General features: G+C 38.4%; 1 protein-coding gene and 1 long non-coding RNA gene across 9 annotated transcripts in view; one reads left to right on the forward strand and one right to left on the reverse strand.

The window, feature by feature from the left end:
- LOC132916617 (methylcytosine dioxygenase TET) overlaps window positions 1-26485 on the reverse strand; it is a 143970-nt gene that overhangs the window by 21244 nt on the left and 96241 nt on the right. For 7 of the 8 annotated variants that reach the window (XM_060976789.1, XM_060976776.1, XM_060976758.1 and 4 more), the window contains one exon: window positions 12718-12957. In XM_060976789.1, coding sequence (XP_060832772.1) covers window positions 12718-12957 — 240 coding nt within the window. Of the gene's footprint in view, window positions 1-12717; window positions 12958-13834; window positions 14374-26485 lie in introns of those variants that run through there. The other variant, XM_060976807.1, reaches the window with a different exon arrangement.
- Window positions 15503-17579, forward strand: LOC132914687 (uncharacterized). Its single transcript, XR_009659650.1, has 2 exons — window positions 15503-16276; window positions 17363-17579. It is a non-coding gene; the product is annotated as an uncharacterized LOC132914687 (long non-coding RNA).

Consider the following 26485-nt stretch of genomic DNA (forward strand, 5'->3'; position numbering starts at 1 on the left):
TACTAGAATAGCCATGCCAATTTTTAAATAGTTCAATTCGAACTTAATTCGATTGACGGGAGAGATTACCATTTTTAAATATTCCGCAAATAAAGAAGAAAAATGAATTAGGCTAAATATTCGGCCGCTTAATGCAAATGGCAATACTGGCGTGAAATAATTTGCAATGAATTTATCGATGCATGAAATGTTGCACTGTGTCCTATTTGTCTACTCGTCACGTACGTACTAATAATTAGACTCAGCAGATACATGTATACATGTCCCCTACACGTAACCTGATAATGATACCACGCACGGTCTTAGTATTTTTAGTCATACACAAGATGTTATTAGTTTATGTTTCTTATCATGCTATGTATAAATAATAAATAGTAACAATCGAATTTACGACATTCGTATATATTAAGGTTATTTGATGTATGTGGTATCAAAGAAACGCGTGGGTAAATTGTAAGGTATTGTAAGTATATATATATATTGTGAATATTAAAGTACACACGCTAGCAATGTTACCCTGAAACTAAAAGAACCCTGAAAACCAAGGTCGTACGTGTACCGCCTATGGTCTGTCATCGACGCATTCTTTTGTCTATGCGCTATCGATCACCTTAGCGTTTGAGAAAACCGAAGACCAGATATAGAGTTTTCTTAGAAGTGGCGATCACTTCAACAGTATAAAATCGTACGAAATGAAACTTAAGTCATGATTGCGTTACCAACAATCTCGTGGCACGGCGGTCGGATATTAATTCAAACATCTAACTGTAACTCAAGCTATAACCTATTCATTTACCTTTCTTTATTTATATTACAGTAGATTAACGTCGATGATTTAAGTTTCGGATGTACCGCATAAAAATACTATCATCTATATGGCAGAATCAACTGTAACAGAAACTAGATTTGATCGAAGCTTTTTACGAATACATGGAAAACGAAGATCATGCAGCGGTTACACGTATAGAAAAAAATTATTCAGAATATTGTTCTGGACAATTAATTTCAAGGTCATCGAAATCGGTAAAGAGCGCTCTTTTCTGTATAATCATCGAAATCTCTAAATTCTACGTACTTGTTTAATAACAGATACTCATAAGGATATTATAGAAACTCACAGTCTAATAATTACAAATTATAAATGTAAATATTAAAAAACATTTTGTAGTCTGTTATCTGTATCTCTATTTCCATTAGATTTAAGTCTGTTACGATTTTCAAATGCCTCATAAATTTTCCGATATTTGTCGACGTTTTCGTGGAAAGTTCCATCGGTGTTATCGAAGGGTCGTGAAAGGTAAAATTATCTAGACGGCCAGAAAAATGTCCCGGATAATTGTGTCTCGCGGTTGACACTTAAAAATTCGATGGAAATTCCAGAACACGGGTGAAAATCAAATAGACGTTTGAAATAAAAGTTGTATCGCGTGCCACAGTGTCGCCTCGTGTGCATTTCGTGTTTATCTGGCGTTGAACGCCCGCTACGAACCGTTTTGCGGGTTATTACCCTCGTTACGCGGCACAGTTCAATTAACTGAGTTACGACGGTAATCCCATTGCCTATGACCAAGGAAGTGAAATTTCCTCGGGATATTCGGCCGTGGAAATTGAGCACGTTTCTCGTGATACCGATTGTCAGATCGAATCGTGTCAAGATTTTCGAACGAATTTATTGCAAACACGTAATTAAAACGTTCTATTTACCATTTGAAGATCGCAGGAAAAAGAACGTGATACGTGTGTACGTTTTTGTTGGTTGTTTCATTGGTAGAGAAAGAGTATATTTTAATATAAAATATCTAAAAGTGGAAAGAATCAGTTACGCTCAAAGATATAGTTGACAAAGATTTATAAAGATGAAAGATGTAATCGTTAAAATATTTTAATATGTCTTTATAAGAAGTAATATTGGTAATTTCTCCACTCTTCGTAATTTTTAAATGATTTTAGAGCTCGTGATGAAGAGATGATAGCTCAACGTTGAATCAAGTAATTGTTGTTAATTGAAACGCTGATAAAATCCATTTTCGACGAAGCAACAAGTTGTACGTGGTTTATTCAGTGCTGTCGATGAAACGATAATTAATAGCCGTTAAAAAAAAAAAAAATCCTGCTTATTCCGAAATCACCTATTCTTCCATTTTTGATCCATCAAACCTATAATCGCTCGTACATTACTTTCAGGTTTCCAAAATTCCATCCCCTTTATCAAAACAATATAAGAGCACGGTAATTTTTGTTTAAATATCACAACTATTCACCAATTTACTAACTTCCTCATCCTCTTGAATAGTTTATACATGTACGTGTACATTGTACAAATTCGTTGTAATCTGTAAATCCTAACGATCTTCTTTAAATTTGAAATTATCAGAAACAAGAAACGCTATCGTTATATCACGTATACTTTACGGGGCAAAGTTATGACTGATATTTTACTAACATCTACACGTACAGAACACCGTCCTCATAAAACAGTATTATCATAAACGTATACGACGTACGAGTCGTTTGAAGCTAGCTGTGTCAGCAGTATCAAAAACCGACATCACTTTCCCTCCGACCCAATACTGCGCGTGAAAACGAACCGGAGAAAGGATCGTAGAACGCTGGGGAAGCACGTAGAATATCCTAGGTCCGCGTGATGCCAGGAAATCCATAGTTGTCGGGGTGGATGGTTGAAAAAGTGGGTCGCGTGGAGTGGTCCAGGAGAGCGTGAAAGGTGTTGGTGGGCCGAGAAACTCCGGGGAACCCCCAAAGTGGCCGTGAATCGGTGTTTGTGGTCGAGGTTGATAGCATCGAAGAGTCGGGCGTCTCGCCAACCGAGTCAGCGATCCCTCAGCGAGCCACCTTCCCCTGGCTTCTCCTTCGTGTTTTCCTCCTTTCCTCTTCTACCACTCTCTCCCATTCCTATCGTTATCTTTCTCCTTCTATCTGGCCTCTCTTTCTCTGTCTAGTTCTGTGTGAGAGCGAGTCTCGACCGTGGCGTTGAGCTCTCAGGGGGAAAATCCTTCCGTTCTCTTGACATCGTGACCTAGGGCAACGTAAACCCGAGGCGTGATAAAACGGGATGTGCCGCGACAGCACCCAAACATAACCCTCAGGAGCCACGCTCCTCCCTCCTTGTCGGTCTTCCTCTTTCTCACGGCGTGGCTCCTTCTCTGACTTGAAGCCCAGCCAGCGAGGAACTTCGCCAAGCGAGCTGTTCAATGACCTCGAACCCTTCCGTTCCGGCTCCTTTCTTCCTTTTCTTCGTTTTTCCATTCGACGTGCTCGAGCGCCGGTGACTGGTTCCTGGGCTTCTCTCGATGATTCACGGAACGCTTCGCCGCTTCTCGCGTGATGGAGTATCCGGTCCCAACGAGGATGCAACGGGAAGATGTAGGGTAGTCGAGCCATTGCCGCGTTTTTCAAGATGAACAGGTTGTTCGTTCGTGTACGTGACTTTTGAGTGAAATGGATCTTTCGGATTATCGAGTTTGGACGTTGTTTGTTCCGCTGTTTTCAACTTTACGGCTTTGTGTTTTGCTCGTTCTTTAAATTTCTAACTGACTTTTTCAGACCTACGCGCTTGGAATATTTTGGTGAGCTTGACTCGACGTATTTTCGGGTTATTCTTTAAGGTAGGTTGTTTAAAAGAGGATTTTGTCTGGAAGAGAAAAACACGTGCAACGATCGAAATCATTTTTTACAATTATTCTTCGAAATCAGGTGTGAAAAATATTGTACTGGATTTTTCGTAATTATTTTTTACAATTACGTTATCGTATCTTACAACTTATTTAATTACTCCATAAAACGAAAGAAAGAAGGTTAATTTGACAAAACGATAATTCCCTTGAAAGGATAACAAAATCTTAATTATATTATTATTATAATTTTTAATGAAATTCTACAGAGTAGAATTTGGTAAAATTTAATGCAATCTCAGCAAGAGAGGCTAGCCCTCGAAGCGATAAAGCTGTTCACTTCAACAATACGACACGTGTACAACGAGCTCGTTCAGCGCACCTCTAAGACACCACATAATTTAAACCCCCATTATAGCTTCCACTTTAGAGGCGTGTGCGCGCTCGCGACCAGCAACAACGCCTCCTTTATTCACGTCAGAACGTCGAGGATCGTGTTTTACACGCATCCTTCTCTCCTCCCCGGCTACCAACCACTTCACGAATCAACCAAACGAAACCTTTCAGCCTTTCAAACCGTAGGCTACATTTTCCTACTTGTCGTTTCCTTCACAACGTCTTCACAGTGAATGATGAAAATATACTTTGTAACAACGACAAGGCTTCGATATTTTCGAATAATTTATTAGATTTCTGATTGCCTACGTTAGAAAATTAACGCGAAGCGAATGAGCTTGGTAAAGTGATCATTTCTGTTACGAGTAGTTCGATTTTACTACAACTTCCTGTTTTTAATTCTTTATGCCTTCTGACCAATATGATAAAATTAAATAAAATTTAGAAACTGTTCACAAAGATTATAAAATGTAGTTAATTCCAAAGAAGAAGAAATAATGAGCAGCAAATATCGTAATAATCAGTTATATACCGGTAAAAGTAAAAAATAATTAAGAATTGATTTATGCTATAATGATATATTTTAAAGTAAGCATAACCCAACGTTACAATGTTTGCGATATACACGTGTTCTTTTTTTAACTCATTCGCCACTCCCATCTTTTTTGGGATAAGAATATAGCGTGAACGATCCGCATCAGACCTATGTCTGTCACGTAAAAGGTTAAACATATTATTACATCGTTACATTTATCCGATTTTACGGCTGGCATAATTAAACCCTCAACCCTATTCTTATAATACACGTAACCTTACAAGAATTCTTATCAAGTTACCTACAAGCTATTGACATATGTGCTGTCTCGTACCAATCGTATATTAACAATTTTCTGAAACCATGCAAAGTTATTTTCTAGCTTGTTACTAAAATGAGATCGAAACCTGAAACATTTAAAAACCGTAACAGGTCGATCATTACTTCTACTCCACCCCATAATTCTCTGTCAATTTTACGAAAAAGAATCCAAGGAATTTTCAGTTCCTTCCTCGACAAAATACTTCCGCCTCGCTCTATCAACCCCATGCATCACCCCATCAACCCCATGCTATACAAAAAAATTCTTCATCTTCCCCAACTAACAGTCCCGCCCCAGTACACGCAACGAATAATTACCCCATGTACACACCTGTTCCATCCGCGAATGATCACGAGGGGAACATTGGCGAGAGGATCGACCGATATTCGATTACGCGTAGGCTGGCCGAAACGCGTGACGGCAGGGGCGAATTTAAACCGCTTTGAAAATCGAACCAGAAATTAATTTCACCGTTCTCTGTCCGTTTTTCTCTCTGCCAACGTTCTACGGCCCTTTCCATTCCCCGTTTCATCTTCGAAGCCCTGGCAGTCGTTCATCGGACTCAAACAAGAGGGGGCTGCAAATTTATCGACGAATTAGCCACAGCAATCAGTCCCGCATCGATACGCTTATTTCATTAAGCGATCCGTTGCGTGTGCGCGCGGATGATCGCAACGAAAATTCATTTATCAACGCGATGTCCCCATTGGAGCTCGTTTCTGCAGCCCTTTCCTCTGGTGGTACGACAGATAACGGTGCTAAACGATCTTTTTTCTGTTTTTTGCGTATCGCTTTAATATGACTTTCTTTTTCTTTCTTCTTTTTTTCCCTTTTCTTCTTCTCTCTCTTGTTGTCTTCTTTTTTTTCGTCGCTTCTAACACAGCGATCAGCGAGCGACACATGCCATGAAACCCGATAAAAACGGAATCGTTTGCGCAGTAAAACAGCTTTTATCGCGTTGTTTATATGTTGGGCGACGATTACGAGAGAGCGGTAACCGCGGCCTCCGATACGTCCATCGTTTTTCCGACGGCGACAAGCAGAAAGGGAAAGGGTTGAGGACTGGCTCGTTGTAAATTTCTATTTCACCGTTACCTTGCAATCGTACTACGAAATCGATCTGAATTTATTCCTAAGACACGACGGTTAGTTTGTTAGTTTGTTGCTTTGAGCTGATCTTACGTTGACGTTGAATGGTCTGATGGATTTATGAAAATGCTTTATATTACACAAGAAGGTTAACTGTAATATAAAGTTCGCGGTGGAGGAATTGTCGATTGATTCGCGCTTCTACAACTTTTAAGAATATTTTTTCTCAAAGAATATTTTTACCACATCTGCTCATTTTAAGATTCTCATGTACGTTGATATTAAAACATTTCAAGGCGTAGATTGATAAACACACGAACAATTTACAACGGTTAATATAATTCTCGCACGAATAATACAATTCTTCATGGAGGGAAAAAAGAATATAAGTCTGGATATTGAAATTATCAGTTCGACGATACTTTCTCAAGCACTCTATCCGTACTTCTTTTCTTTCAGGTTTTTCGACGCAAGATTTATATGCTCATTCGTTAAAACGTTCCTTTCGAGGATACTCTCGTCGACAGATGCTGTATCGGGGCCATAAAATTTTCGACGCTTTTGTCGATAGCTTTTCGACGGAATTTTCGTCTTCGTTCCTTTTTTCGTCTCACCCCTGAGGAGCAAGGGGGACAGGGGATTTATACGCGCACAATCCGGCGTGTTTAAATCGAGCCTACGAGAAAGAATTGGCAAACAGGAAAGGGGACAGCAGAAACGGGTATCCCGCGCTATCTACATCTTAGCCGACGGTTTTATTCACGACTGGCTCGCTTTCGGCGAAAACAATGCGCCTCAAACGATTCCGCGTAGAGAGAAAAGGAGAACGAGAAAAAATCTCGAAACAAAGCCGTGGGCTTACACCTTCCGTGCTTTTTCTCTAGGGAATGCGAGCGAGCTTATTCTTCGTCCGCGGTTCGACCACTGCGTCCGGCGGTGAAATTGAGATCGACGTGCGTCGAGAAATTCATGGTGGTTTGTGAATTGGGTATGGATAAAGGATATAGCCATGGGATTGAAACCTAGATATCGAAAATTGTAGGAACTAGCTTGTTTCAAGAATGAAACGACTGTAGCGAATTTTTATTCCGGAAATTTCAATTGCCGAATTTTGGAATTTTCCAATAATTGATATTATCGAATTCTCAGATCCCGGATTTTTCAATATTCAATCTACGATTTCCCAATTTTCTGATTTCTTAACATCCTAACTTTCTAGTTCTATGATTTTCGACTTTCTGTTTAAAATTTACGTCGATACGAGGCTAATCACTTTTTAGATGCTCGTAGAACCGATTCTCAGTAGCACCATTACGTTTCCTAGAACTTATCAAGAATTTAAATGCACACATTCTTTTAGTCGTATACCTTGCTGGCAACCTTCTGCTCCATAAGTAGCGCAACTATTTTTTCCTCGAACCGTTAGAGATTCAAATATATTCTTTAAACATTCTCCGCGACACAAGTGTTCACCAACAGTTGTTGTTACTTCGCGCGATCTTTACCTCGTGTCTTAAAACTTTGAACAGACGCAGTTCGACGATACACTGTCTAAACTTGAGACATTTACATATTTATAATATTTAAGATTCTTCTACAAAATAATCCTTAGACGTTAATCGCAATCCGCAATTCCATTAGTTCGAACACACTTTCTCCAAACATGTTGTTTAAAATATCCCTAATTTGTCACTAATCTCGTAATTAATCTTTGATACTTCTGTAAGCGTTGCAATGCTTAATTCCGATCAAGAAAATACAATTGGAACTGTTCGTCTTTTTCACGCTATTTCCAATACTCTCAATTTAAAAGTTATCCACGAATAACGCAAACCTTTCTAAACATTCCGATGTAGCAAACTGTAAATGCAGTCGATGCAAGTAAGCAGCATTCCTCGATCTAAAAGCAATTAGAATCAATTCACGGCCGTATACATGAAAGAAGCTGCCACATCTATTTTACTCATTTTTCTACGTTTTTCTATATACTATATCTAATATATACTATATACTATATACTATATCTATATACTATACATCTAATTCGTAGAAAATGATCGTAATCGTGTGACAGAAGCAGAAAGCAAACTGAATTGTACGCAAAGGCGTGTGCGTGGATCGCGACAGAGCGAAAACCGCACGTGCTTCGCGGTCGGACGCAATTCGTGCATTCGGACAACGAGCGTGCCGCGTTTCGCGGTTTCGGTTTACTGCATAATTGTGCGTCGGGCCGGGTGGCCGGCTGTAACGTTGATTCCTTTATCGGCGACGATATTGCCAATTATCGTATCGCAGGACTGACCGCGTTTACGCGCTCAGATAGCCTCGTTTAACACGGGGTGAAACGCGCGATTAACGTTGTGGCCCGTCGTTTATAACGCGAGTGTGCCAAGCGCGCCGGAACGCGGCACGAAACACGTGTTTCCACGAGAACACGAGCCCTTTATTCGCGTCGTGCTGCCCTTTCTGCTCGCCCTCTGGTACGTTCGTTCAGTCGCTATGCTGCTTTGTCGACTATCATCGACTGCGACACGGCGTTTTGTCGCAATTATTCCAACCTCGATTAAGCTTCCTAAGACGATCAAGCTATCTAAGACGATCACAAGCTATTGTATCAGTCCTTAGCTCGTGGAGAAACTGGAGATGCGAATGGTAAAGGTGGAATGGGATTTTGAATGGATAGCGATTACTGGAATACATATAGTTACGGAAATTCATATTTCTGTGAATGTAATTTAAACAATGCAGTGCAGATAAAAATGTGTTTCACCTAGTAGATATGATAAATACTACAGTTTGCATGTTCCATATATTTTTGCATTCTGTGTATTTTTAGATTTATACATTTTTCCGCTTTGGAATTGGCGGTGAGCAAAGTACGGAAAAACAAAGATAAGATAAGATAAACGAAAAATATGCGAACGAATACATGAAAATATACTTATCACAAGGGGAAGAAAATTCATAGAAAATTCATTTTTTAAAAATTGATTGACCTGTGTTTTAAAATCAATGTCCTTTCTTAGACATTTGAATAACTTTCCATTCTAATTTTCTAATTCCTTCGTTTCTCATTTCTTCACCTAAAAATTACCAAGAAAATGCGCTCTAAAAATTCCTGTCTCACCGCTAAAAAGAAAGAACGATAAAATGAAACCGAAATGGCAATTCTATCCAACAGAAGATTTAAAGATTGAACCATTGGAGGATAGGGGAGAAAAAAGCAGGATACGAAGGAAGAAGTATCGCGATGCGAAGAACGGTGCTCTTACCGAGGTAGCGTGTCGATCCGGCGCGAGCACTGGCTGGCTATCGCGTTTTCGCGGTTTTTTGCCTCGTGACAAGGGCTGCGAGGAAATCGGCTGCCGAAATAACAGCATAACGCCGGAGCAAGGGTAGACTACCGGCAGACAGCGACTATGGGGGCGGTGACCGCCCGCCAACGCGAATCAATACCCGCAGGAACAGGAACCACCGACCTAGCGAGAGAGACAGCGACCACGCCATGAGGGGTAGAGAAAAGGGAACGTCCCAGAGGCAGTGGCAGAGAGAAGCAGAGAGAGGGGAAGGAAAAGCGAGCAGTATCAAGAGAGGAGCAAGAGGTGGCAGCGGGGTTGGAGGCGGAGAATGACGGGCGGAGAGGAACAAGCCTGGCACATCGACGCACCCAGGGTGCCAACGGCGTGGAGCAAAGTGCCGATACCTATCTCTATCTTCCGTGATTCCTTCCGTGGGTGCGCTGTCGTTGTTTTTCACTCTTCGAGATTCTACGGAGGAAAAAAAAATCATCAAAGAGATCATGCACACGTGCTTGTATCCCTGCCTTTTGTCCATATGTAAGAAGAGTGTAATTTGTATCTTGATAGAATGGATAAAGAATTTTAGATTTTCAGCGTGGACAACATTGGCTACGAGTGAGGAAGAAGATGTTCGTTGGGAAGAGCTTTTTGAGGAGATTCTTAGACGTTGCTCGGAGGATGAAGAGCGTTGTACGATGCAGAGAATGAACTTGGAAGCCTTTTTTATAGAAAGGATTAACCAGTATACGAAAGCGTATACATTGCAAGCCTAAATTCATGGCACGAGCGAAGTCCGGAAGATTTGATGGTTTGAAATAAGAACGAAATCATTTGTAAATAAATCAAAGCCTAGAGCGAACAATTCTGAAAACCAAATATGAAAAAGTAAACATTTTTGTAATCAACTTCTTACACCTTCAATGAAGAAATTACAAGAATAGAAGACGATGAGTAAAGGATTAATTTCTAGCGTGTCTCTGACGATGGTTGATGGTAACGGAGCGGTAAATTTTCGCCGTTTGCTCGTTACTTGTTCTAGAAACGCGTTCTTCTGCCAGAAGGGAGAAAATTGAACTCAGGATTGAACGGGACAGCCTTGGACGGTGGTCGAACCGGACGAGTCGCGGATCGACTGGTACCTCGTTCACGGCACAGTCATCACGGGTTTAACACGCGCATTTTTGCACACGGATAATCTTCACACGTGTTCGTCAGCAGAAAACAGAGTCGGTTCGCGCTTGGACAGACTGGTTTGCCCAGTAACCTCGCAGTACCAGGCCAAAGAGAACCCAGAGAGAGGATGCACAAGCTCGAAACGATCGCGGAGAACCGCATTCCTTCCGACGTTTCAACCTACTCCTCGATCGACTTTCCTCTTCCTCTCGGCCTCGTTGAAAGTGACAGTCCGGATGACGCTCGTCGAGGAAGCTCCTCGAGATTGAAAGACTGGTTTATACCGGTGCAAGTTGCTGCTTCATGCGAGAGTTGAGGAGGTTTTTTCATTTTTTAGAACTTTGTTGCTTTTCTTAAATGGAACTACAGGTTCTTTGATATTACAGATTTTCTGTGAGAATTTGTACGAAGATGAGATTTTCATTGTTTCGAGACTAACACATACGTTTCAAGATCTTTTATCCTCTGCAAGAATTTCTATGAGGATGAAATTTTAACCGTTTTAAGTCTAATTGCTTTGAGTTATAATTTCTCTAACATTAATAACATCTGACTTAGGAGATACACCGTTCCATCATCAATGAACCTATCATATCCCATTAAGAAAACTTATTTCTTTTTTTTTATGTAAGTAGAATCTATCTTGAAAGGTAGTATATGGTGGAAATTTGGCTATAATTTTGGAATTGGACGAAAGATTGCCAATCTTCCTTATTTTCAATTTTAGTTAGAGATATTGCTGGAAATGTGACATAATTTGGAAAATTTGTATTAAACTTTATAATATTTATGGTAAAAACTTTAATAGAAGCTCTACGATATTTTGTATTTTATCACCCTCCTTGGAGAATTTGCAAGATTTATGTTCCAATTAGTCGAATCTTTTATCAACGGGGAACTCTGAAAATTTAATAACTCCTGCTTTAATAAAATTTCCAATCCTGTTATCCCTTCTGAAGAGTAAGATAATCTGAAAAATGTATATTCTAATCAATCATAATTTTTTATTATTAGAAAACTTCGCAACTTTAATATAAAATTTTGATTATATTTCACTATCTAATAAAACTTCCTTAAAACAAAATTACAAGATGTTATTTTCGCTCTTAACAAAAATTACAAATTGTAGGCTTCAGTTCGTTCAAAAGAAAAGACCGCGAGTCTTTGCTTTGGTTCTTGAAAGCAACGACTTTTGCTTTGCTTTGGTTCTTTCTTTGGTTTGGTGAAACGCAATCTGTGGAACACAGCGGGGGAGGAGCAAGCGTATTCCCTTGGAGGGTGAAGACAAATTGAAGTAATGAACCGCAATGGTCTAGGTCAAGGTCCTTGGCCTCGGTTTAGCATTGGCATACACGAAATACACCAAGGGGCCATACCGATAGGGCCGTACTGTTTATTCCCTCAAGTGCTACGTGTTACATGCCGATATACTGTGCCAGATTACGGGAGAGGAGTGGCTAAGCAGGAAGGGATCGATGTTATCCTTGGGGACCAAGACGCCTGTAATCTCATCGAGGATTTTCAACTCCATTTGAGATCGTGCCAGACAATTGGATCTCTCTAACACGCGAACTAGAATCCGGCTAATACTCCGGATAAGAAATTTTCCAAGCAGAATATTTACAAATTTCCAATCCAATTACGTAACATCTTCGCTCCTTTTCTATTTTAGGATAATACGTTAATCATGTATATTTTATTGAAGATAAAGTATTGAAAATTTGAAGAATTGTGTGTTTGCGCGTGATGATCATTTATTTAGTTTAAATACTTAACAGATTAATTAATTCTAGTATTTTTGGGTATCGACGTGTGAAATATTCCTCATGTATAGTTAAATTAATATTCTTTTTCTACAAAAATTATATTTTCATAATTTGTTCATTTTTTTGTCATTTTCTCTTTTACAATTATTCCAATACGTACGATTTTGAAACATCTATAAAAATTGGAATATTATGATTATTTCTAGTATCTCATCAATGCACGAGATATTCTTCGTATAAAGATAAATTAATGTTTCCCTTCTCTGAACGTGTTTCCCTATTATGTACAATTTATTCACAAAACATGACAATTTCTTACAGTTTTATATTCTTCTCTATGAATAAATTTCCCCGCAATAGGATTTACCTACGTTTTACGGGAGATTACGTGTCATAGATATCAGAAGAAGATTCGAAGAACATTAGACACACGTTTCAACAGATATTCGAAACATATAACGTTCAGAGTATCTTGTAATGTATAAGAGGAAACCGAGTGTGTACTTACCATAGAAACGACAGGAGGCGGAGGATTTCCGTTCCTAAGTGCCCCGGTTTGTTGGTTCGCCGCGGGATTCAGATTGTCCTTGGATTGCTGCATGGGATCCGGCTGATGAAGCGTTTGTTGCGTTTGCTGTTGTGGTTGTTGCTGATGCTGTTGCAGCCCGCCTATTCCAGCCTGTGGACTACCTAAGCCTGCTGGTGCGCTATCTGGTGTACTCACTTGTCGCGCGATCTTTCGATAACTCTGAAATACAAAAGTTAATCTTTCGTCAGACAGCTACACGAATACTACCTTTCGACAATAAATATTTAAATATTTTTCAGATTTTTATGGTATGGGTTTGTATTGTCGTTTCTATTCAAGGCTTCCGGCTGTAAGCTCTGTGTAATCCATCTTCGTTTGAAAATTTAGTTTCTTTTGAAAAACTTTAGAATCTGGTCATTGAAACGTCTATAGTAATAACGGACACAGTTCTAATATATCAATTTTATTTATCGGAAGAGAGATAAGGGCGCAAGTTTCGTATATAAATGTGCAAAAATTTATGTGTGTATAGGTAATTAACGTCGTCCACGAATTTATATTCGTTTTATTATATTATTTTATTATATATATTATTACTATATATAATAATATTACAATTTTCTTAGAGAAATATTTAATTCTCAGTCGGGTTTCGTCGAAGCGACTGGAAAGTGGAGTTGCCTACGTATTGCAGCAGCAACTTCGACTTGAATAGTTCGAAAATCGGAAGATTCAGAAACCATTTTGGGATTTGAAAGCTTGAAAGTTTAAAAGTTTGCGAAGTAGGAAATTTAAAAGATTAGAAGATTCGAAGGTTCTAAGTTTTGCAATTAGGAAACTTCAAGAATCGAGAATCTAAAAATTAAAACATTCGAAAATTTAAAAAGCACAAAAAATTCAATATTCACATTCGTCATAGCGTAGTTCTAGCATTTTCACAATAGTCGATTACGTCGATTTCAAGCACGACCGAACGCGACGCAACACAACGAACAACAACCATCCATAAACTATATCTTGGAAACGCATAAACGTTGTTCATGCAAAGAGGCTCTCACACGAACAGCAAGAAAATCTGAAAGAGGTTGAAATTTACGGGACATATACGCGCGACGTCTCGCGTCCAATTATCCAATAACTTTCATCCTCGCGAGGGGCGTCGAGGTAGGTTGAACGACACACGCGTTCTTGCCTGTTCCTCTTCATTCGAGCAAAGTGTTTTCTTCTTGTATTGGGCCGCGTTGTAATCACCCACGCACGAGCGACGCGTCACGTCACGCCCGGCACACGACAAACAGAAGAGGAGGCTACGCTTTTGAAATGGCGAGGAAGGAAGGAAGGTAGGCAGGCAGGATGGTGTGTGGCACGGTAGCCGACCGTACGACGTACGGTGTGACCCTAATGCTAAAAATACAAAGGTGGCCTAAGTAGGCCGAGCCGGCTGAAACGGTTTCCATAGTTCAACAAGCGCCGCTGCCCGACAGCTATAACCGGCCACCCAACCGCCCCCAATGCCCCGCCACAAACGCAAACTTAATCAATTATTACGACGTCCCCCGAGGTATCACCATCTCTCGTAAACGTTTCGTGGGTGTACTTACAAAGATCATCGATGAAACAACGCTGGTGAAATTTCGAGTGTTTTTTAAAGAAGCAATGATTATAAATTAAGATTGAAATCGATAGAAAGTCATTATAGTTGAGGTCTAAGTTGAGGAGGAAATAACGATGCTAGAAAATATAGAACTCTATGGTGTAAATTCATTGAGAGGAAAATTGCAGACTGAAATAACGCGTCGTTAGCTCTTAATGGGTTAATTTATAAATAAAATAATAAACGTAGACATAACTGAAAAATGTCACGGATAGAAAGCAATTAAAAAACTGTTAAAAAATGTATCCCTGTTTGGTTTACAGTTAACTGTTTTTACCTGTCTCGTGGATATTTAACAGATATTGACTATCATATCAACTATATTTAGGTTTATAAAACTTTGTACACATATTACGTACTTTTAAATGACTTAGGTAAAACACCTATTAATCTAGGAATTTACATTTTCATCAGCAGTTTCGTTTAGTAGTAATTTAATAATTAAAAGAGGAAAATCAGGGAAAAAGTTATCCTGTTTTAATTTTCTCGTATAGTTTTCGATCTTTCGTGATTTTTTTGACTCAGAGAATGCGAGCACGAATAATTTAGACACTAATACATGTTTGATATAGTAATCGCTTTCAAGAAAAGAGCGAAGAAATAATGGAAAAATTTATGTCAACGACTTCATCATCCTCAACTATCGTTCTTTGGAAATTCTCTGGAATTTCGTTAGAATTCCTCTCACAACTGCCTTCAATAATAATTAACTAACGTAGCTAGTATATCCATAGATATTAAAATCGTTTTCTAATGTGATTTATGCTGCAATTACAGTAATTGCATCTACGTTTATATCATTCTATCATTTACAAGCATAAAACATAAAACGTACCAAGCTTATAAATATCATGATCATTCCCGACTAGCCTTGAACAATCAATTGATCTCGCGCACAAGCCTAACTTAAACTAAACTAACAATTTCAAGGACCACCTTCAAGTACCATCCATACTATTTAAGCAAGTATAATATAGAGTTCATTAATCACTGATAAAAATGTCTTAGGATACTTAAGAAAAATTAATCTGAATAGCGTAATTATTGAAACCTCTAAGTATTCATATCTCACTTTGCGCACTATGAATAATTATGGAATTATTATCATATTTTTATGAACGCAATAAAAAAAAAGGAAAAGAAAAATAAAAAATGTCAATAACACAAAATCTCAAAAATTCAGAAACTCAAAGATTTTTAAATTAAGCGATTCGTTGGCTTGAAAATTTGAAACTTCGAACGTCTGAAAATTAAAAGATTCCAAATCCTTTTTACTCCTCCTAAGAACCTTTAAAAGTCCCTAATAATCAATCTCACGTTCAGAGAAACCTGATCAATGAAAGTTGCGTAAATCCGAGCTAAATAGGCCGCAAATCCATCTACACTGTCATCGCGAATCCATCAGCGTAATTACGACACAAAGTTGCTCACAATAATGCTGACATTTCCTTTTGACACGTCTCTTCTCGCCAGAAGAAATCTTTCACGAAGAGTCACGATTCTCCAGCTCGAACCAGCACCTATAGGTGTGAATTATTAGTACGGGAACGTCGAGTTTCACGTTGACGAGCAACGATGGTCGAGATTATAAAGAGCTGGTTGTTTATTCGTTGCGGGCACAGGTTGCCGCAACCGCGACGCGGCCGGCCCCGTCATAAATGTAAATTGAATTCCGTCGCATAAATTTCCACCGTGCGGCGTACCCAATAAATTCACCGCCCGATACAATCAGTAATATTCTGTAACATCGTCGCCGATCGGATTACGAAACTCTTTCCGCGCTGATCGAACAAGTGCCCTTGGAACCCTGTTGACTCTTGGACGAGGAACCATCCTTCGCTCATTATCCGTGAAACTGCTATTATACGTCAAATAATATTATAGGTAAATAAGAGTATTATAAGTCGACCATGAGTTGCAAGAAAGTGGGTTCATAGGAAGTTAATCGAGTAGAAATATTTGAATTTTTCAATACTCAAATTGTTGAATTTAAAAAAGCTTTAATATTCAAAAATATCGAACTGTCAAGCGATTGAATTTGTTAACAATTACGTTTTGAGTTTCCGAATTTTCACATTACGATGAAATCCGATTTCATCGTGATCGAGCTGTTAAATTTTTAAATCGTCGGCTTCTTCATATTAGCAAATTATTGTATCGTTAAATGTTTAATCTGTTAAGCTTCGAACGTTCGAAATTTTAAAACTTGCAAATTCTACAATCTAAAAACCATATCAATACGTGGCAGATTATTGATTTGACTAATGAATCGATAGATGAAACTTTCTTATGTTCAAGTTAGCGCTTGAACTTAAGTTGCTTTGTTTGATCTGCCAAGTTTCAAACGTTCGAAATTTTGAAACTTGCAAATTCTACAATTTAAAAACCATATCAATACGTGGTAGATTATTGATCTACTAATGAATCGACTAATGACTGACTAATGAATCGATACATAAAGCTTTCTTACGTTCAAGTTAGTGCTTGAACTTAAGTTGCTTTTAAAACGAAAGTGAAATTGCGATATACAAATACCGATAAAAAGAAATAAAAATACAGATAGAAAATAGAAGGCCACGGCAGAGTCTTTCTGTACCTAAGAAATGTTATTCACGTAGCTTTTCGCTCGAAGATATGTTAAATACCATCTATGCACCTGTACGATCTGAGACGTGTTCTGTGTCAGGACAACAGCCTTGCAGAACGGTTTGAAATTACCAATCACTTATTGCGGTTCGATTTTCCGCGCTACCTGGCCGGCATCGCTGGAATCGTGACGCGTTACGCCGTCACGTGTGTGCATATACACTGTATACTTTATAAATAGACAAGGTCTCGGGCCCACGCTAAGCCCACGGCTAGAGAGTGCGTTCGCTTGAACGGCGATCGTCTGGTCGCACTCGCTGAGATATACTTCGCCCCGGTTTCTGTCCTACTCGACTTCTTGCGTTTCTCCTACTCTTTAGCCAGAGTGACGGAGGATTCCAGCTGTAACACGTGCCGCGAGAACGATGCCGCTTCCGTTCATGGATCGCCTGGAATATCGTTGTTCCAACGGAAACGTGACTTGCAAGGGCCGACTGACTACCAATTACGATTTGTTCGACTATGTTACGAGAGATCGGGTTTCTGTTAATCGGTCTACGAGCTATTCTATAGTCAATGTCGATTAACTCAATTTTCTTTAGCAATTTTTCGATTAAAATATTTGCTGTCTCTATTTATCGAGCTTCGAGTTGTTTTTGTTTCAATTTTCGTTTCAAGGAGGAATCATTTAATGCAATAAAATAGCTATACCCATATTTTATAAAGAATATGTCGTATATCTATTTGCAGTGTAAATTGTTTCTTTTTTTATTACAAAGCATGTAACCCTTTTGATTAACTTCTTAACGTGTACACCCGTGAGATTGTACTGGCGCGTACATTGGTAGAAATGTGCAATCGGTGTTAGATACACCAGTAGAGTGAACACACTCGCTTCATGGTGATTTGGTTAACATTATCAAACCGCAACTAATAATAGAATAATATTATTTTATTATAGAATAATATTTTATGCTTGGATAGCTGTATGAATTGTATCGTTAGCATAGTATATTACTTATAAATCTGAACAGAATTTTAGCGTTAGATTATAACGGGTATTCAGAATTTCTCCCAAAAATTATATCTGCAAAATATAGCTAACTTGATTATATAAAATAATTTTATGGATAATATAATCCAACAGTCAAAAAATCCTTCGCCAAAAGCCAAAGTTAAACGTATTCCTCGATCACGAAGGTTCATTTCCTTTTATAAATCGTTTAATAAACTGCTCAAGCATCCAAGTTCTCTGCTCCGTTGAGTTTCTCTATCATCGAAGACACTTGATGTTTAAAGAAATCGACGACGAAAAGACCTCTCGGGAAGGGAAACCAGCTATGAAAAACCTTGCGTTGGCCGTCGTGGTGTTCAGTGTTCATAGTCAATAACCTCCTCCAACTTCCCAAGGTTACCCCCTTCAAGGTTTCATAAATCGTTTATCTTCGAGTGGGCATCGGAGCTCAGCTCCGTACGCGAATAATGGAAAGTCAAAATTTATCAATGCCTAGACTCTTCGTACGGTACGAAAAGTGATACCGATATCACGGGAAACGGAGCTGTATCGCGTTACCTCCGTTTTATGGAATATCGTTCGGCGTGGTTTGATCCGCACGATCGAACTTCCATTGGGACGGTGCTTTCAATCGAAATACGTGAGCTATCTTAGAATGGAATTTAAAATTTCATCGAAGTCGGAATTTACATGATGCACGTAATAAGATAACAAACAGGATAAAATTCCATTTGAATTCATCTCTAAAGCTAAAGCTACTAAATGAGAAAATTATTACACTTAACGGATATATAATATATTTTAACTATATCTTAACTATACAGGGTGCGGTTGAATAACACGTACGAGCAGGCATAAGCTGATTCCTTATGAGAAAATAAGAAGAAAATATAGAAGAACATTATTTTATATGACGCTTTGTTTTGGAAAAAATCGAGCGTGAAAATTTATCAAGTATACTTGAACATGGCTAATGCCGGACTGAACGGGAACAAATAATCGACAGGAGGTTATTTTACGTGTGAAAACAAATCGAAAATGTAGAACAAAATCTTTCCACAAGATGCTTTGTTTCCGAGAAAAATAAATATGGAAATTTATTATTAAATAGCGTAGTAGGTCAATTCTTAGCTAAACAGATTCAAACTCCATTTTCTTGAAAATGGAGCCTTAAACGGGAATCTTATTCCACGTTTTTGACTTATTTTTGCACGTAGAATAATCTTTCGTTGGTCGTTACGCATACCGTGCCGATAATTAGCCAAATTCATGATACACTCGATAAATTTTGAAAATTGATTTTCTCGAGAACGGAGCCTCGTATGAAATTCGTTATTTTTTCGTAAGGAATCACCTTATACACGCTTGTACATGTTATTCGGTCGCTCCCTATATTGTAACATACATAATTCTAAAAACAGTTGCATAAATAAAAATTCTCAAATTTCTTTGTTTCTATAAATTTGCATACTATCTTTTTGCCATCAATCGCCAAAGAAGGCTCTCCTATTCGTTCGAGAACAATACTAAATTCTCGAGCAGAGTGCTCGTTAATGCACGGTAGAATGAGTCACGTAATGATTCGACTTGAGGTCGGTCACTTAATTATTCCGAATGATTTCGCGAACACCAAAAACGTGCGTGAATTCATTCCTCCCCCCACCGCTCTACGAAATGAAACGTCCGCTAACGAGACATTCCATTGTACGGTTTGAAATATCAAAATGCAGAGAATTCTGGTATATCTCGTCAGACGTTGGACTTTCGCATTTTTATCGAACTATCAGGTCTCTCGTTTCTTGGCTGGCTTATTTATTATTCGCGACCATGGCTTGAAAGGAAAAGGAACGAGCATAATGGCCAGCCGGGACCGTGGCATCGTATTTTACAGACACACGCGTACACATCCGAATCCGTGAAAAGTTGTAGAAGCTTGCGAGATCTCCGAGCGCTCATCGATTGTCGTGGAAAATGAGTTTCGCGATGCCACTAACGACGTCGACGATGGTTACGCTCGTAAACCTGGAGGAACATCCACGCAAGTCGCAACATCCCGCCACGATTTTATTGTTCTCCTGATGTGTACAGGCGTGTCATTGATCGTGTCATTAAAAACGCGTCGAACACGGCCATCTTCCACCGTAATGTAATTTGCTGTGATTATAATCGGCAGTCTCGTTTCGAGAGAAAACGACTCGATGGGAAACTCGTACGGTAGGTAGCTATAAATTCTCGGCCCAATTAAAAGTTTCCGATTGTAATATCTCGCGTTTAAAAGAGAGACAAGCGTGTTTTACACGAATCTAACTGTAAAAGAGGAAATTCCGGTACTGGATGTCGGAGTATTAATTTATAGTAAAACGATGTGGTCTGCTGTCGGGAACGTTTTCGAGAAGAATAGATTGGTTAAATTCATATTCCTTTGAAATGAAATATTCCGCTAACATTGTGTACATGACTTGACGAAATTTCATTCGTATTCCTCTTTAAAGCGAATTTTTGTTTTCTCTTTTGCAAAATATTTAGGACGTGTTACTTAGAAACCAATTGCGTAACGTAGTACAGACTTCGATAAGTATCTTGGAATTTTTTCAAGTGTTTTGAAAACCTAGAACGGTAAAAGAATTAAGTGAACATAAACGATCTAGTTTTCCCGCGAAGGATCAAGAGATTGAAAATTGATGTGATTGTAATTCGGAAAATTGATTGATTGATCTGGATTCTTCGATGTTACGTTCTTTGCACAAAGAACAGTATTCCGTATGCTACGCTGAGGATATCTCGCGGATGAAAATAGCATTTAGAAACTACTATTAACAATGCACAAACTTCATGCTCAGATTTCCAACAAAGTTGATAGGATATTACGTTCCATAAATTTAATTAAACCAGCACAGACCACCAGTCCATTGGTTAGTTATATTCGTCTCTAAACGTTCCCTTTGCAATCAGCGATTCCATATCACGAAATTCCACATGATGAATTCGACCAAATAATCCCAGAAAATATCTATCAGGATTCCACTCAGGGAATTTCATATAACTATCACATATTACAATACACGTAATACACACATCTATTAGATCATAAATAAGTGTTACATTTATAATCAAAAATAATATGGAGTAGGTAAATGTATTCTATTTAGTTCGCAAAATGTTTAGAAATTCCAAAATATTTTATATAACGTACATGATATATACATACAAGTTTTCTATAGTGGCTGTTCAAATACTTTTCTGAGTCACTATAGAGTATCTTCTGGTGACAGGCCACACACTCGACCGACAATTTTCAATCGGTGTCGATCGAACGAGAAGAAAGTAGATTGGCGAGCCACTTCAAAGAGTCGCGTCGAGTCTTTTTCCACAGGAAAAGAACCCCGGCCAGGATTCATTTTTCTAACGGAGCGAGGCGGTACCAGGAGCGCATTTGCATCTCTCTGTCCGCGAGCTCATTTTTCCGACTATCTCGTCGGAAATAAATCTGCCCTGAGCCATGGAACAGGCCACAGCCGGTAATAAAAAAAAAGAAGAGAGAAGAGAAAAAAGAAAAGAAGGAGAGGGAAGGAGAAGAGGGAAGAAAAAAAAAGGCGAACGACGTTCTCCCTTTATCTGCGCCACGTAGCGCGGCTTTTTAATGACGGGCATAAGTAAAAGCGCATCCTGGCCTTAACGACTGAAACTGAGCACGGAAATTCATTAAGAGGAGAGGTCGAGATTCAATGATCCAAGAGTCCATGAATTTCGTGGATCATGGACTTCGCGCCTGTTTTCCTTGTTTCTTCCATTTCTTCGAAATCGTTCTCGTTTCATCGAATCATTCTGTCGCCGCTCGTTCGAATTTTAATACTTATCATGATAATTCTTATCATGATTTGTTATTCCAAATAACGCTTCTATTTTAAACTTGCGATCCTCGAACTTTCATGAGCCGATTTTACCTTTGTTCTTAACAAGCAAAAGGTTTTTAATGTTTTGAGAAATACTTTAGAATACGTATAAGATGAGAAATCATGCATAGCAATGTTAACCATCTCGTTTCTGCCTTACAGATAAAAAATTTATTTAAGGATACAAGGCCACGATCAGACTTACAATGATCTAAGGAATGTAGGTTAAATTTATTACTTTTGCTACGTTTAGAAATTTCTTGTCGATCGTAGATATACCGACTAATTAGAATCCTAAGTTTTTGAAATAAGAAGAGACAGAATTCTTGCTACGTAATTTACAGATTTATGAATGTTACTGTTTCAACTGTGTCAGGATTATGTATCGCATCGATTGTACAGAAAAATAGCAACCTGGAAGATAAATTTTACTATCATAGGATACAGTTTGTAACCGGTCATGTAACATTTACCTCATTGCTCCAATATTAATCAACGTATTCCAAAGAGTAAAAGCGAGACCATTATATCAGATGTTAGATAAAATCGGCACACGTAGGTCGATCATGACTCAGAAAGCGAAACTTGAACGTTCTATTTCGATCAGGTTATTTAACGATCTTATCTGATCTCGTATATATTTGGATTTATCTTTGGACAATTCTTTAATATAGCATTGATAACACAATTAACATTATTTAATCCCATGAATTTCGTATATCGTAGGAAGAGAGGAAAGAGAAAGAGAATGAGAGAAGTAGGAAGGAAGAATAAAGGTTTGGTTTCTGCTGCATAAATATTTCTTACAATTTTAAGTCTTGCAGAATAATTATCTAGTTTGTTTTTATAAAATTTATAAAATTTCTTATCTTATTGTCAAACTTGTGGCTGTGTGTTATGTAAAAGATACTATTGGCATTGATAACTCGTGACTCGTAAAATTTCCTTTATGAAATTAGTTCAATTGCGCAATTCAATAAAATTGCTATAATCTTCTCTCTTTAACATGTCACTAATTATATAAAATACGTCATATTACATTTGCATCTGCAAAAATTCAAACTATTAATTTGTATAATTGTATAAAAAAGTTTCCAACCAAGAAATAATTCTTAAATAGCGCTTGACAAGATGAAAATCAGTTCGCACTGTATGGTGTTTCCACTCTCGAAACGTCCTCAAGACAATATCGAGCTGATATTCCCCGTCTGAAAGACAAACTCGTTTCAAACGTCATCGTAATTCCCGCGGAAGCATCGGGATCGTGCATACGTGCCTGTCCCAGTATCTATCCGGGCCACGGACAGAATTTACGAGCGAGTTATACGAGCGACGTGGCTTTATATCATTACTCCCACCAATACTCGCCTCTTTTATTACCGATTCCGCCGGAAGTTTAGCCGTCCAGGTACACGCATAAGCCACGAACGTAACTACCAACTATTTTCTTCTTTTATTCGCTGTTTAAACGCGGCCAGCTTGAATACGCTTCACGGATTCTTCACGAAGAAACGAAAACCATTTCTCCCGAATGTAATAAGAAAAAGAGGAAAAATAAGAAAGAAAAGATTTAGAGAAAAACGATAGATGCGTTTTACGGATGGAGAAATGACGGCGATGATGATGGTTCTTTTAAAACATCAATCATCGATCAGAGAAGCGGACGAGGGTTTAAATCTTGCGTGGTTGGTTCGACCTTTTCGAAAATGGCCCAGGGGTAAAGACCACCTGGACCGAGCCGTCTACTTATACCAGGCCAGTTGTTAGGGTCGCGATTTACCCTCGAATCGTGGGGGCTATACAACGTGCACGGCATACCACGTGCTCGAACACGTGGCCGTTTATTGCCACTGATAAATCCTACTTTCGATTAGCCACCGTCTGTTCTCATTACTACACACATCATCGATTACATTTTTCCGATCCTTTGCAGGAGTTCTCATTAACGAGATTTTCATTCGTGTTCTTGTTCCATTTGATTACGCTTCTTAATGAACCGCCGTGTTATGTACGAGTCGGTATTATGGGAAGGAAAAACGAGATAAATGGAAGTTTAATGAATGGTTGGGATGATTAATCTGAATCCTAAGTTAGGTCGCATTATGCGCAGATGAGGAGATAGTTAAAAAAGTATAGCACTGTTGAACCTCGTCCAGATTAATAAACTATTTGAATTCAAAGGAGTTGAAATGAAAGATTTGATTAATGAGAACAAGTGTAGAAATTTGAGAGGGTATTTCAAGTCGAATTAGAAGCTAAACTTAAATTAGAAATTCATACTGATCAAGTGGTTTGAAATAAAAATTCCTCGGACCTATCGCTATAATTGTCTGAGAGAATGTAAACCTACCTATTATTACAGTCAAACAGCCTTACAATTATATCAAACTTACAGTCAAAACCTTGCCTTAAAAATAGAACGAACATGATAAGAAGCCCACTTAAAATTTTACACTGTGTCCATTAAAAATTGTCTATTTTCTGCAAGACACAAAACTGGATCCTGTTACACAAAAAGGTCCTCAGTAAATATAGAACAATTCCATATTGATTTCAAGGGCCATCAATTAAATCACATTTGCGTGCACCATCAAGGATAGGCAATCGTTATCGCGACAAATAACGAAGGGTACCGTAAGCGACGTTTAACGAGCTACGCTCGTTTCTTCCCCTTATCAGAATCGCGATAAATGTCCGTAATAAGCTCTTATCATCAATCACTCTGACAGCCTGATAACTCACTCCCATTCACAGAGATACCCGTTCCCGCGTCTTTCTTAACCATTTAACGCTTTATGTTCTCCAACTGCGTATACATAACGAAACATCTCGATACATTTAGCAACCATCATTTTGGTCGATAAAAGATCAACTACTAGTTGCATCTTATCACGTACTTAAAAATCCTATGCTTAAGAATTTCAAAAATTTTTTTTTATGACAAAAACGTCATATACTCAGCTTAAGAATTTTTGTATAATGTAGTTGTATTCGAGAATGGTCGCGTGCCATGTTTTCCAGTAAACGTGACCATCGTTCAGAAGAATCTCTCTTCTTAAGCTCGTGTCTCGCCCAAAAGTCGACCACGGTTCATGATTCGGCCGTGGAATTCTCGGCTTCATTCATTCGAACCGGTTATTTCTAGGAAAGAGGAGGTTGAATGAAAATCTGTCAACCCACGTGGCGAAACGCGTGGCCAATGACCGCTTCCGACCTCGACGGCTTGTCTTCCGTCCATCTCTAAACCAAACGATTCGGCGACTAAACTCGTACGAAATCCAAGTGCTTCCTTTTTGCAATATGGTCGATTGATTGAGAAAGAAGGAAATTGGTATGGTAATCGGTGATATATTATAATTACATTGGAACTATTGACAATTTGAATACGAAGTAGAAACTCGTAGACGTTGTATAAATCAAAATAATTGAAGTGAAAGATATATGACGAAATATATAATGCAAAAAGAGGTTCAAGCTTTTAATTTTCTTACAAAAGATCATAAAAATGTCAAAAAATATGTTATTGTAAAATTGATAATTTTGTGGTTGTTTTAACTAACCTGATAGTCTCGTTATAAAAGGAATTGGCGATTGGAATGTTCTCTTTGTGACAAACGGTCTCCTCGAATTGATCCAGCATTTATTCACGACCGATTGCAAATTCCACTCGCGTAAAACAATCATCTATATGGTATGCTGACCATTTGCACTCTAACGAGTTTTACGATATGACCAATTTGCAGTTTCTACAGATCTTTTTTTTAAATCAAAAGTTTTGTTTTGAGAAGGGAAGACCTATAAATGTCTGAACATTTATTTATACAGCAGTCTTCTTTTCTTATCCATTCCTTTATCGTTAAAGACAGAACTAAATTATCAATGTGTATGTGCTGTAACGACGGTTGTAAAGTACAAAGAATCAAGATTACATTTAATTTCTCTTGAACCTAATCTAAATTCATGGAAAATACAAAAAACCCTAAGAATCAATTCCTGTCTTTTTCCGATCATAGTTTCTTGATAAAATAACAGTCAATTTCCGAGTGATTATTCGCAAGGAATCACAAATTAAAACAGAGGAAGATAGATTTTGCATAAATTTTCTCTAACCTAACCCAGAATATTCAGCTACCAAATTCAGAAAAACTTAGAAATCAAATTCTGAAGAATAATTTCCACGTTTTTCATAACCGATCACAAGTCTCTACCTTCTAAAATTATTCACATAAAAAAGTTGCCTCTAGCCTTCCGTTATGTTGTCTAGAATTTATTACGTGATGAATAAATAATTCTTGCATCTCGAGATGACTATCTTATGCTTTGATGATTGTTCACGAGCACTGGCTGATAGGTATCGTTATTTATTTTACAGCTAACAGGATTAGTTTCTAATCTCGTTGCTCTTTTTTTCCATCGGACTCCACGTGATCGGTTCCAGAGTCATGAAGGAAGAATCGATGCCTCGAAGCTCGATGTCTCCGACGAATAGCTAGCGCATAGGACACACAACGCCTGACCTGAATTCCACCAGTACACGATAGACGAATGATTGCGTAACAGTAACACACGCGTGCTTTGTGGACTCGCTTTTTCGTGCTT

Source organism: Bombus pascuorum, chromosome 1 (assembly GCF_905332965.1).
Source record: "Bombus pascuorum chromosome 1, iyBomPasc1.1, whole genome shotgun sequence".
Taxonomy (NCBI): domain Eukaryota; kingdom Metazoa; phylum Arthropoda; class Insecta; order Hymenoptera; family Apidae; genus Bombus; species Bombus pascuorum.